The sequence below is a fragment of the Triticum dicoccoides genome, chromosome 3A (genome assembly GCF_002162155.2).
Source record: "Triticum dicoccoides isolate Atlit2015 ecotype Zavitan chromosome 3A, WEW_v2.0, whole genome shotgun sequence".
Taxonomy (NCBI): domain Eukaryota; kingdom Viridiplantae; phylum Streptophyta; class Magnoliopsida; order Poales; family Poaceae; genus Triticum; species Triticum dicoccoides.
The window spans coordinates 709,493,690-709,506,752 of record NC_041384.1 but is presented as its reverse complement, the minus strand read 5'-3'; the positions used below and the strand labels follow the sequence as shown (position 1 = coordinate 709,506,752).

The 13,063-nt window shown below is 41.8% G+C and overlaps 1 protein-coding gene and 1 pseudogene across 3 annotated transcripts; both read right to left on the bottom strand.

The window, feature by feature from the left end:
• Positions 1–919: 919 nt before the first annotated feature.
• On the bottom strand, positions 920–2,003 carry LOC119273037 (annotated as a pseudogene).
• Positions 2,004–10,208: 8,205 nt separating this feature from the next.
• LOC119270371 (probable anion transporter 7) lies at positions 10,209–13,057 on the bottom strand. Of its 3 annotated transcripts, none has more exons than XM_037552376.1 (2): positions 12,907–13,057; positions 10,209–12,072 (listed from the first exon to the last, which is right to left on the bottom strand). In XM_037552376.1, exon 2 carries the CDS (start codon positions 11,790–11,792, stop codon positions 10,482–10,484), a length of 1,311 nt encoding a protein of 436 aa, XP_037408273.1. In that variant the 5' UTR covers positions 11,793–12,072; positions 12,907–13,057; the 3' UTR covers positions 10,209–10,481. The 3 variants fall into 3 exon arrangements, with proteins under 3 accessions (XP_037408273.1, XP_037408274.1, XP_037408275.1); XM_037552377.1 differs by having other exon boundaries at positions 10,209–11,925; XM_037552378.1 differs by having other exon boundaries at positions 10,209–11,925; positions 12,911–13,057.
• Positions 13,058–13,063: the final 6 nt, after the last annotated feature.

The following is a 13,063-nucleotide window of genomic DNA, read 5'->3' as shown; positions in this document are numbered from 1 at the left end:
CCCCACCCCCTCCGCTTCAGGCAGATCGGCGACTTCGTCCATGGCCAGGGGCTCAAAACGCGATCCCGCAGCAGGCGACTTTGCCGCCGAACCAGAGCTAGGATCAATGGCACCCGGCACCAAGGTGAGCCTGCGCCGCGCCGGGAACACCCGGTGGCCAACGTGAATGAGGCAGTCCAATAGCACCATCTCAGTTCCAAGCGAGATCCATTCCTTCATCCCGTAGGAAGAAAAAGTTGTGTGGCTGGTCGAGGAAGAGGGTTCCGGGGCGCCAGTCCGTCCTGCCGTCGCGAGGAGCCGACGAGAACGTCGCCGACCACCGAATGTAGATTTTGTGAGCTTATGCACCCGGGCCTCATTATCCTAGCATTCCAATGTTGCTTTGAGATCTGTGCTACACAACTACCTTATTACATAGAATTTTCTCTTTTTCGTTCTTTTCATATAAAACATGTCTTGAACTTCAAACTTTGCAGTACGACATAACTTTGTAACTAGAATGTGAGATAAAACTTTCAGATTTTTTTGTCCGACATAAATATGAAAAATAAGATTTTTTTTAATCAAACAAATCTCATTTTGTATATTTATGTTGGACCAAAAAATCTGTAAGTTTTATCCCACATTCTACATAGAAAGCTTTGTTGTGCTGCAAAGTTGAAGTACAAATACATGTTCTATATGAGAGAAACAAAAAAGAGAAAATTATTTTTACGGATTATGATGCAAGAATGAGTGGTTGGATAAGGAGTACCCGGATGCATAGGCTCTAAAACATGTTTTCGGCCGACCACCGCAGGGGCGGGGGTGGCTCCGGGGGTCTCGTCATGGCTTAGTGAAAGAAAACCATGATCGTGTCTTTCTGAAGAGCCGATGCCGATGTGACATGGGGACTGAATCGAAAGGAGCAAGTTCATCGTCAAACTTGGCAAATGCTGCAGCTCCGCTCCGTCTCTGTTGAGAAATGCTTGCGGTCGAACGGCAGGTGTTTGCCAACCCTAAGGCCGCGGACGATCTCGTCTTCGCGCAGCCCTGTGGTTACGTAGCCGATCCTGTCCTCCAGCACGAGTAGCTCCTGTAAACGATGTGGTTGAGAGACAATGTAGACTTGAGCAAGATGATGGTGTGCAAACTGAAATCTGCTGCACATTGTGGAGGGCGGTAGGGGGTACCTCGTAGTTCATGTTATCGACCATGGGCTACATATGATGGCTACTAGTAGCATAAGATTGAGCATGGACCCCCTGATAGTCTGAAACCACCTACGATGTGCTCCCCCATGGTGACCCTGCGCGCCCGCTGCTCGGCGGTCCTCTTTCAAACAGAAATCAGAAGTCGGTTCAGAACAGGATGGAGATTCTGTTGGAAATTCGTTCAAAGTTTCAGCACGGGGAGACACACAAAGTGGCCATCTCCACATCTGAAAATCAAGCAAAAGCAAGGAGAAGCCAGTACAAACCTCCCGGTGTCGCCTCTCCCCGTCCCCGCGGCGGCCCGGAGCCGCCGTGTGGTGGCGCACCACGACGCAGTCCACGGATGACGCCTCGGCGGCGAAGGGAATCCCCGGGGTGCACGTGCACCACACGTCCCCAGCAGGCGCCACGCCGCTGCCTCCGCCGCCCACGTCCCTCCTCTCCCTCCTCCTCTGCCTTCGCCGCCGCCGGCTCTCGCGCCAGTCCTCCTCCTCCTCCTCCCCCCTCCCCCAACGCGTCTGGGGCCGGGCGCACGGAGGCCGAGGCAGCGACGGGCGCGTGGCCCCGCGACGCGGCGGCGGACGTGCAGCCGAGGTCGCGCAGGCGCAGTGTGAGCCACTGCTGCTTGCCCCTCGGCCAGTCAGGCTAAATACGTTCTTGCTTCTGCGTGGTGAGAAACCGAGGCATGGCAACTCCAACGGCGAGCGGGTGACAAACCGGCAGCGAGGACGAGCAGAGAGGGTGCGGGAGGAGAGGAGACAACGAGCAGGTGCGGGAGGAGGGAAACAGCGAGCTGATGCGGTCTGTCATGGCGTTTTTGCAATCGACTAGTATTCACCCTAGTATCGACCAGGTGGTGGTCAAAGCGAGCTGGCGGCCGCTGACTCGGTCAAGTCAGCAAATACGTACATGAAATCATACAAATGGACCAAAGTGAACCCTATGCGCAAATACTTAGACCGTAGTTAGGGTATTTTGAAGTAGTGGTACCAAACTGTCACCCGGCTCAAGTTTAATAACGTACAGTGAATTTTTCTCTTTCTCATTTCTTTCACCTCATCCATATCGTTCAAGAAATATCTCTCATCCACTTTTGTCAGATGTGTCACCGCAGCCACTGTTAAGTTGAAGCACACATATGTCTAAACTTTATTTTCTTGTACACGTGCCTTTATTTTATTTATTTTTTGAAAAGAGGAGAAAGCTCTCGGCCTATGGCACGTGCCTTTATATAAGGAAGGATGCAAGCCCTTCTCCTGCACAATAGTTGCATACCCATTTTTTTACAGTAGTCTTCCTCCCACCTCATTTATTAGTTTTTATCAAGCAAGCAGCACCTAGATAAACAAGAATTGAGTTGAGAGACTTCAGAGAGAGTAGAGGGATGGCAACTAGAAGAAGTTAGTGGAAGTGCATCTGTAGTTCATTAGGAATGTGAGGCATCTTGAAACACTTGGTTTAACTAAAACCTGAAGCCGGAGCATGCTGCAGTACTTTTGGGAGTGGAAATATTCTAACTGGTAATGTCATCAGCAACTAGCTTAGTACAGAAAAAAAAGAACGTATAAGAGAGAAAGTCGTGTCTAAACTCTAGGCTACGGGAAGAAAATTAGAAAAGGAAAACTGCCAAATGTCTCTCAACGACATACTTCCAGAGAAAATAATTTTCTGTTATCAAAAGATCCAGAAAATAGATATGAAAATTGTCATGTCTGTAAATGTTCGAAGGGAAACAGATCTGAGGCGCCACAAAACAAAACTAGTGCTCATAAGCGAATATTTAGATGATAAGCCTGCCAAAAAATAATTTTCCCCGTAAACATTTACAATAACAAAATTGACTAGACAATTCACACGTGTCTTTATTTACTTTTTGAGCTTTATAAGTTGATTTTCTCCCTAAAGTATGTGCTTTGCTTTTGGGGCACCGGCAAGAAGCTTCTCGGCCACCTACTCTGACTTGATTAGCTAATACTCCCTTCGTTTTAAAATAAATGACCTAACTTTATACTAAATTTGGTACAAAGTTAGAGTTAGTATAAAGTTGGGTCATCTATTTTGAAACGGAGGGAGTAGTAACTACAATTGTTGAGACAATCAGCCAGCAATGGGTACTTCTTTCCTAGTAGACTGGACCTGCTTAGTGCACCGTCGATTTTGATGTGGTGGTTACAAAAGTAGACTGCCTTCTCTGTTGTTTATTTAATTGGAAATCCAACATTATTAGTTCTAGCAAATTATAATTAAAACTAAATATATTTTGTTAAGAAAACAAAACAACAAAGAGAAGCCCTCAAATAACTTGAAATACTCATGGTTGTATATGAATCCATACTTCCTACCCATGGAACTCAATGCTATAAAGTTTCTTTTGAAAAACCATCTGTTTCTCTCTCCCTAAAGAGGATAGTGATGTATGTTCATTCTCATTACAGTGCCTGAAACGTAACTGCCACTGGTGTTGTCAACAACCGAGTATATCATTATGATTTAATTGTTGGAACTGATCTTGGAAAACAACCAAGAGAGAAAAGTAAGGGGATGTGGTCCATCACACCCCATGTATGAACGTACCATGTTTTGACGTGCCAAAACAACTTTTGGTTTCGGCCCAAGTTCCCTAGTGCCCCATAAATAAAGGAGATACATGTTCCTCTGTCGTGGGGAGGATCGGCCGGTATCCGTCCTGGTGATCAGACGGGGTATTGATTGATAGCTCTGTCACGATAGCCAACACCTAAGACTAATCGCCACAAGAGTTAACATGGATGCATTTGGGTAGTCCTCGGCTATTAAAATTACTGGAAAAATGAAAATACCATTGAATCGATTGACAAGTGTCTGCAGGTTTACTGCAGAGCAATGAGAAAAAGAACTCTGCAAGTGTCTGCGGGTTTATTTCTACGTTCATGGAGATGGAATGGAAACAAGAAACCATTGATGAGTTGAGATATCACTGTTGCCACTCAGATACCTATGCTCTGCTTTATCAGAGCAGGAGATCATTGACGAGTTGTAGCACACAGGTGAGATCTTTTTTGCACTACAAAATATGAGTACCTTAACACGGGCCCACACCATTTACACGTATATATTAAGTATATGGTTACTCTTCATACTTCCAAATCCAGCTGAGTATATATCCAATTGATGAGCACTCTCACCTTTAGTCTACTACCCATCTTAGCTAGCTCTACTTCTCAATTTGAAGCCGCCAAACCGACACAAATGAGACTAAGACATGGAAAGAAGAAAGTGATAAATGGGAATGACAGGAAAACAGGAGGGGTTAGATGGGTGTGCAATGTGTTGGGAATGTGAGGCATCCGGAAAAACGTCCCTCCACTTGCCGTTGCCTCCTTTGCAACCGATGCCTGGTCTACAAATAAATGATCTGCGGATTCTTACAAACTGCACAAATTCATTGCCACTCTACACGGAAGTACTAGTTGCCACCAGCCAGGACCCGGCACTCTCGGAGTGCCCAAATTGTTGAAGACTCCTATTATCTCCTGTAAAATTGAAAAAAAAAAAGTTACTCCCTCCGTCTCCTAATGTAAGACGTTTTTTGACACTAGTGCCTTACATTATGGGACGGAGGGAGTATTCAACATCTAGGAATACAGTAAAAATAATGAACCACAAGTTAGTACTCAGGAAAGAAGTACTTGATCCTCAAATATTTGCTTCACCCAAAACCAATTGAAACAAAATTGCCTCCTGAATATTTGATTTACTAAATTTCGCTACAGACTGAATTTTTCATGCCACACCATTTACCTTGTTGATAAAATATATTGCAATCCCTAAAGTAGTCTGATGTTTCTTCCAAGAAAACATATTTCATCAAGGAGAAACGGAGTACAATGCTGATTTCAAGAACATGCAGTGCATGTATTTTACTAACCGGAAGCAGAGTGCAATGGTACAATGATCAGTATACCAAGTTGGCAAACACCAAATGGTAGACCAAGATTACTACTCACGGTAAAGAGAAGTAAAAATGGCCAGCTACATGAACATGAAGAAGACAATTACTCGCGGTATAATTTCCACCTACAACAAACGATGCCCTATTCCTCTATACTTTTCTGCTCGCCATCCACACAAAACTCTGAAAACTAATTCTTCTCTGTGCTTGTATTGGGGTTGGCAGGAGAGGGCATAGTGGGAGGGGAAGTCGGCGTGGTGGGGATGGGTGATTGGTCGCTAACATCATGGGTGATTGGATGGCGACGCAGAGGATCAACTGGAGCCGGAGCAACACACAGGCCTTTCAGCTATTAATCCCGCCACTCCAAACCAAGTGTCGCAAGTGAAGCAAACATCCCAAGAACCGTGCCTACAATATAGAGAAAATCGAGTGTTATATGCATTTAATATTGGTATTCATTCAAAACCATCCAACCGAATATACGAATACAGATAAATATAATATACAAATTCTGAAAACTGATGCTACCAAACTTACTGCAATAACAACAAAGCAACCAAGTCAAATCACAGGTTGGAATTTTCTAGAAGCCCTTTCCTTTGAGCAACTAAAAATCAGCTCAAAGACATCTTTCCCACCTATGTCTGTTTGGAGGCACGATTAGATGGTGTTCTTTTGCATGGAGTCCAAATACTGACCATGAACCGTCGCTCTTTTGAACAGACTCAACGGAATTAGCAGCTTTGCTGATGCAGCTATTCACTACTTTCCTGCGGTTCCCAGGGTACAGCTTTCTGAAAGATGTCAAAGCCTGAATTTCTGCTGATGTACATTCAACATACCTGCCAATTTAGTATATTTTTCATTTTGTTTCAAACATTATAAATTAGCACTATGGATTGATAATGGAAAAGTATCTTACGGGTAATCAATCATAATGTCCCCAAATGCCTCAGCAGGACTTCTGGATGGTTTTAATAAAGTTTGTCAATGTGGAAGCAACTTATAACCATTCACGTATAAGAGTGCATAAAATGAATGTGGAAGCTTAGATGAATGACATTTCGTCCTAGTTTTGAACAAAGCAAGCATATATACAACTGAATCTTTATTGAGTCGAACATGAATAATAAAGAAGTATACAATACTAAGTTCATTGCTCACCTCCAGCCAGGTATAAGACCTTGTAAGACCAATTCAAACAGGATGGGAAAACGAGAAATTGTAACTCGATTTGTTGCGAAATATCCATGAAATTAGCTCAGTTCCTTTTGCACCCAGTCGCAAGAAAGAAAAAACCATGAATGCCGGTGCAAAACAGGCCCTGTGCCCCGCCTGCGCCGGCCCACTCGCACGCAGGCACGCTCACGTGTAGCGACCCCAATTCACAAAAAAAAAAAAAGAGTAGCCACCCCAGTTTTTCACGGGGATTCTTGGTTTTTTTTCTTTAGACACACTGTAGCGATCGGTTTTTCTGTAGCTTACCAGTTTCTTGTAGCAACCCGATGCTATAGCAACCGAAACTGTACGAAACTGGATTATGTAGCACACACGACTACCGTAGCGTATAAATTGAACCTTTTTTGCAAAAATGGAAACAATTATTTAAAATTTCTGCACATTTTCCAAAAAAGTAACATTTTCAAAATGTGAGCATTTTTCAAATGTCTGAATATTTTCTAAAAACATGATATTTTTGTAAACGTGAATTACGTTTCAAATTTTGAACTTTTTTGGCAAACACAAACAAACTTTTCAAATTGGACGACGTTACCTTAAAAACATGAAAGTTATTTCCAATTTGCAAACATTTAACAAAAGCAGTAACATTTTTTAAAAAATTGAACAGTTTTTGAAAATGCAAAATAATAGGAGAACGCGAACACTTTTAAAATGCAAGTTGTTTTTAAATTTTGAAAAAAAAATTTACCCCTTTTTCAGTTTGTGAACATATTTTCAAATTTTATATTTTTAAAAACCACGAACATTTCTAGAATTGTAAAAATATTCTCAAATGAAATATTTTAAAAAAAATTGAAATTTGAGAATGTATCAAAATGATCAAAAAGAAGCTAGAACAAAAAAATAAAAGTAAAATATAAAATGAAAAATAAAAATGAAAAATTCAATAAAGATAACAAATAGAAAAAACAGTTCAGGAACCTTCTACAAGGTTCCCGAAACTGGAAAAATGGGTTTGGAATATTGAAGAATGTTCCCAAAACCGAAAACAACATACATGTTAAATGGGCAAGCTCAGTCGATCGCTAGCTTCGGTGTGTCTATGTGAACGACAGTCACTTTGACGCTTAATGCGTCAAAGAGGAGAAACACCATTTATACTACTGGCATGAATTATTAGGGCTCAATCTCTGTCGCACATGATCAAGAGCGACTTTGAGGGGAAAATTCCAGCCCCCTCTCATAAATGACATTCCAGGCCATAATAAAAATCTCCAGCACGGTTGACAAGAGGTCCATAAGGAGCTCCTATACAGTGCATGGGTCTGGGGATAACAATCAAATGCACATGAGTTTTAAAAAAATCTTGAATTTTAATGTTCAACAAAATTCGAAAAATATGTCGATGAATTTGAAAATGACTTCAATTACCAAAAAAATAAAAATCAAATAGTTCCTAGATTTTGAAAAAAAATGTTCAGAAATTCAAAAAATGTTCTCGAATTTCAAAAATATCCAGCAATTCAAATTTTTATTTTCGAATGGCTAAAGTATTGACCAATTTGAAAAATAATGTTCCCAAAATTCAAAAAATATTCACGAATTTGAAAGTGTTCCTAAATTTTGGAAAATGTTCATGAATTTGAAATTTTATTTTCAAATGTCAAAACATGTTCATTAATTTGAAAATTATTCTCGTATATCTAAACATATTCACGACTTTGAAAAATGATCACCGGTTTAAAAAAATGATAGTGAATTTGATAAATGTTCGTGAAATTTAAAAATGTTTAAAATTTCAACAATCTTTCACATATTTGAAAAAATGTCCGCCATTGCCAATAATATTTCAATTTTTTTAAGAAATATTCATGAAATCAAAATCAACTATAAAAAGTCAATGAGAAAACAACAAAAACCAAATAGATATAAAAAATAAGAACCGAAAAAACAAAAAAAATACCAAATAGAGAAAACATATAAAATGGAAAAAACATGTTCAGAGAAAAAGGAAAAACTGGTTTGGGAAAGGTTCTAGAAACCAAAACCGGTCAGCGTGAAACTAGAACGAGCCAGCCTATATAGCAGGCACTCTCATAGGGGTGGGCGTTTGTCAGCTACTCCCCGACTCACGCAGGGAATAGGAGCAACATGGCCCATTGTGGTCATACCACTCCACCAACGGCGACACTGACAGGTGACACCTTCTCTTCTCAAATGTCAAAATTTGTATCGTCACTATAGTTGTCCAGCTCCACTGATGGGTGCTTAAACTTTGCATATCGAAGGGTGGGTTTGTCTAGGCTGACTTGAAAGGATAGGTGACAATGCCGGGCAGCTAAACTTCGCCTGTTCGCAGTTCATGCGCCTGTATAAATGAAAGGTCAAAAAACGTAAATCAATGAAACTGAAAAAAAAAGTGATACAACAATAGAAATATCCTTGAATTTCCCTGTAAAATTATGGACACATGGGTAAAAAAATTCTTCTTTGAGCAAAACACATGAGGTAGATGAGAATCAACAAAACAAATGTAAACACTTGTACTTGTAACAAGTTGGGCCAATGTAAATGAAAGCTTTTATTCTACCCGAGACCTCCTCTGATACTTGTAATAAGTTAGGCCAACAGTTAATTTACTCATTTATTTCACCTCATCTGTATCGTTCAAGAAATATGTCTCATCTGAGGTTAAGGAGATGCTTAAGAGTTTCCAGCAGTATAAAATGACGTGGTAGAGCCGCTGATAGATTAGCTAAGGTTGGAATGGGGGAAGAACTTTGTAAATTCTGGTTCTCTGTTCCTCCAGATTGCATTCTGGGCAATATATCGGACAAGATTTCTGTTTACGTTTAATAAATAAAGAGGCAACATTTATTCTTAAAAGAAAAAGAAATATCTCTCATCTGCTTTTGTGAGATGTGTCATCGCAGCCATCGTTGAGTTGAAGCACACATATGTTTCAACTTTATTTTCTTGTACATGTGTCTTCATATACTTTTTTTAGAAAAGAGGTGAACACTCTCGGCCTGTGGCACGTGCCTTTATATAAGGATGCATTTCCTTCTCCTGCTCAATACTTGCATACCCATTTTTTGACCGTAGTCTTCCTCCCACCTCATATGTTAGCTCTTCTTATGAAGCAAGTAGCTCCTAGTTAACAAGAATTGAGTTGAGAGCCTCGAGAGAGGATGAGAGGAATGGCAAATACTCCCTCCGTAAACTAATATAAGAGCGTTTAGATTACTATTTTAGTGATCTAAACACTCTTATATTAGTTTACAGAGGGAGTAGAAGTTAGTGGAAGCGCGCCTGTAGTTCATTAGGAATGGGAGGCACCTTGGAACACATTGACTAACCAGAAGTTGAAGATGGTGCTTGCAGCAGTACTTTTGGGACTAGAAATATTCTATCTGGTAGTGCGATCAGCAACTATAGGTTAGTCCCTGAACCATGAAAAGTGTAAGAGAGCAAGTCGTGTCTGAACTATACGCTACAGAAAGAGATTCAGAAAAGGAAGACTGCATACGCTACAGGAAGATTTTCCCCACTATTTATCCATTTGATTCAAAACATTGAAATTTCTCTTTTACATTCATATGCATGAAGAGAAGGGAGCCTTGGCACAGTGGTAAAAGCTGCTGCCTTGTGACCATGAGGTATTCATATGCATGAAGAACAAGGCAAAGGCCTTAATAAGTACTCCCTCTGTAAAGAAATATAAGAGCGTTTGTAATAGCATATAATAATATCTTCATCTTACCTTTGCATATGATTCAATCTTAATTTGACCATAATATTGTAGGCTTCCTATAAACTTCTCCTATTCTCGACTTCTTGCTGCACAATTCACATTATTTCCTACCCAGGAAAATGACTTACAAAACAGAGATCATGTATGCCCAGCAAATTACACAACGTAATACTGCTTGTAAATAGGCCAACCAGCCAGCTGGAATAACAGAGTTATAGGATGATTCCAGATAACACAATTTACTACAGACAAGTGTTATTCCTCCTAACATAACATAACTCTCAATATGTGTGGGATGCAGTCCGAGCTCTGAAATCTGACAGATATAATGAATAAAATACATGTGATATTCCCGTGTTCCTATCCTGTCTCACTGCCCGTAAATGACAAGAAAAGAACAGGCAAAAATAATCATCCTCTATTCGAAAATCTTCTCACCAGTTGAGAAGACCAAGAAAATGACTGAACTAAAAATACAGAGGTATGCTGGAACAAAGAAGACTGTTTTCCAGGTTTCCGAGTTCGTTAGATCCATGTTAGAAGCCTTTGCAGCCTCCAGAATATTTCCCGTGAGGCCAACGCCAACTATCCCAGCCAATGTCCCAGCTGTATTGGAAACTCCCATCACTATGCCGGCGAACTTTGGAGCAACATCCATGTGGTTCACGGCAAACCCTGCTCTTCCTAGAGCCAGAAAACCAAGGGATACCGATGAACATATCACAGTCCCTGAGGGCGTCCCGAATGAAGGGAGGGCCATGAGTGCAACAGCCGAGACAATAAACCCAATGGTGTTTAGGAGCTTCCTTGTCTTGGTAACTGATAAGATCCGTTTTGTAATCAAGTGATCAGCAACCACTCCACCAATGTTGGAGAATATAAACATGTTGAAATAGGGAAGCATCTTTGACGATCCCATGTCTTGGAGGCTAAGCTTAAGGGCTAGTTCGAAATAGGTAGGCAGCCAGTTCATGATAACATACAAGGCATAGTGGAAGGTGAAGTTGTTCACGACAATTGCCCAAACAGGTAGACTGAAGATAATCCTTCGCCATGGTATCTTTACAGTGCGAGGTGCAACAACCCCTACTGATTGCGCCTTAATCTTCTCCCGAGATGCTACTTTTGGCATTGCCACTTTTGGAAGGTCAGTGCGAGGTGGCTCACTGGAGAACTTCAACCATATTACAGACCATGCTACTCCAAGTACTGCTTCGACTAAACATACAGATTGGGGTCCCATGTGCTTCACCAGACTTGGAAAAAACAACATGCCACAAGCTGCCCCGAGGTACATCCCTGAGGTTGTTAATGACACTGAGCGAGAGCGCTCCTGCGGTGGCACCCATTGTGCCAGGACTGTGTGAATGGCAGGAAATATGAAACCTTGTGCTACACCAACAAAAAGGCGAGAAAGGACCAGAATGACTGCTCTGTTGGGGTCCAGTGGAATTAGACCGCATATCAAGGACCACAACAGGAATGACAGCAGCAGAACACGTCTCCCTCCCAATCTCTGAGCTGCCCATCCACCAGGAATTTGTGACAAAACATAACCATAATAGAACATGGAGAGTATCAGGCCCTTGTTTGCTTGATTCACGTTGATTGCATCAGCTGCTACGGTGTACGCAATTGAGAAACCCACACGCTCAACGTAACAAACATTTGTGCAGATGAATGTCAGCAATACTATGACATAACGCTTTGGGATCTTCATTCTCGCCATCACTAATTGGAGATGAACCACAAAGTGTTGTAGCAGTCTTAATCAGCGCGCCACTTGTTGACCTCCCACGAATATTTACCAGGGTTTACCATAAATCTGTCATTCTTCCTTCCATCTCTAGTGGTACTAAGATCTGAAACAGACAAAATATTGATCATTCACTGGTATGAAACACTATGGGCTTCTTCAGCTGTGCTTCATATATCCATAGCACTTTACTGATCTCATAAGCAATTTAACAGAGACAAAGCACTATATGGTGCACATTAACTCAAGCGACCTGCTCAATGGAGATGGAAAAACCAACATCGCTCAGTTAGATCTTAGCTGAATCAGGGCATGAATATTACATTTACCATTATGCAATGTGAGAAAAAGATTTAGAATCCTACACTAACATCAACTATTCTTGAGATGCAAACTGCAATTTGCAGGACACATGGTTTACACTGTCACAACCTTTACATTCCAAGAAAAAGAAAGAAAGCATTCCAAGATACTCAGAATTTTTTGCACCGTTTATGAAAGGAAACATGCTAATCTAGATGATTGAACAGGCCCATCGAGACCTATATTGTATACAGATTGAGCTTGATCTTACACATATCCTTGTACCAAACCGTAATGCTAAGTGTTTTCCTCAGGCATGACGAGACCAAGCTTTGACGCACAACTCAACTGCAAGCAAGAACTAACTAAACCCCCGGTCGCAATAAACCAAGTACAGTAATCATGTGGTTCCCAACGGAACACACAATGCCCACACATTTGCACTGATCCTAGAGATTTGAATAAGCAGGATCAGATCTCGGCCCGAAAATTTTCCAACTTCCACACAGATGTGAATCTAAAAAATCCGAACGGTTCACCAAGCTCGCGAGATCTTAACCGAAAACCGGCGGCATTCGCACCAACCACCAGTGCCGGACCAGATCGCCCAGAGATCTGATACTCGAAACCCCAAATCCACAGCCCCCAAACCCCAAATGAGCACCCTAGCACATCATCAATCCTACAGACCATCCACAAGTCTAGCAGCAGCACATCACCACAGCGCATCACAGCAAAATAGTACAGTACTACCAATCAAAGAAAAATGCATTTTTTTACTCACCTACTGTGATTCAGCCGAGATGCTAGGTGGTCCGGGAGGCAGAGGAGGTGCACAGCCTACGTGGTCCTGTGGTCGGGGACGGCGGCGGAGGAGGGAGTCCGGCGGTCGGGGACGGCGGCCGAGGTGGTCGACGACGGCGGCAGAGAAGGAGGGGCCA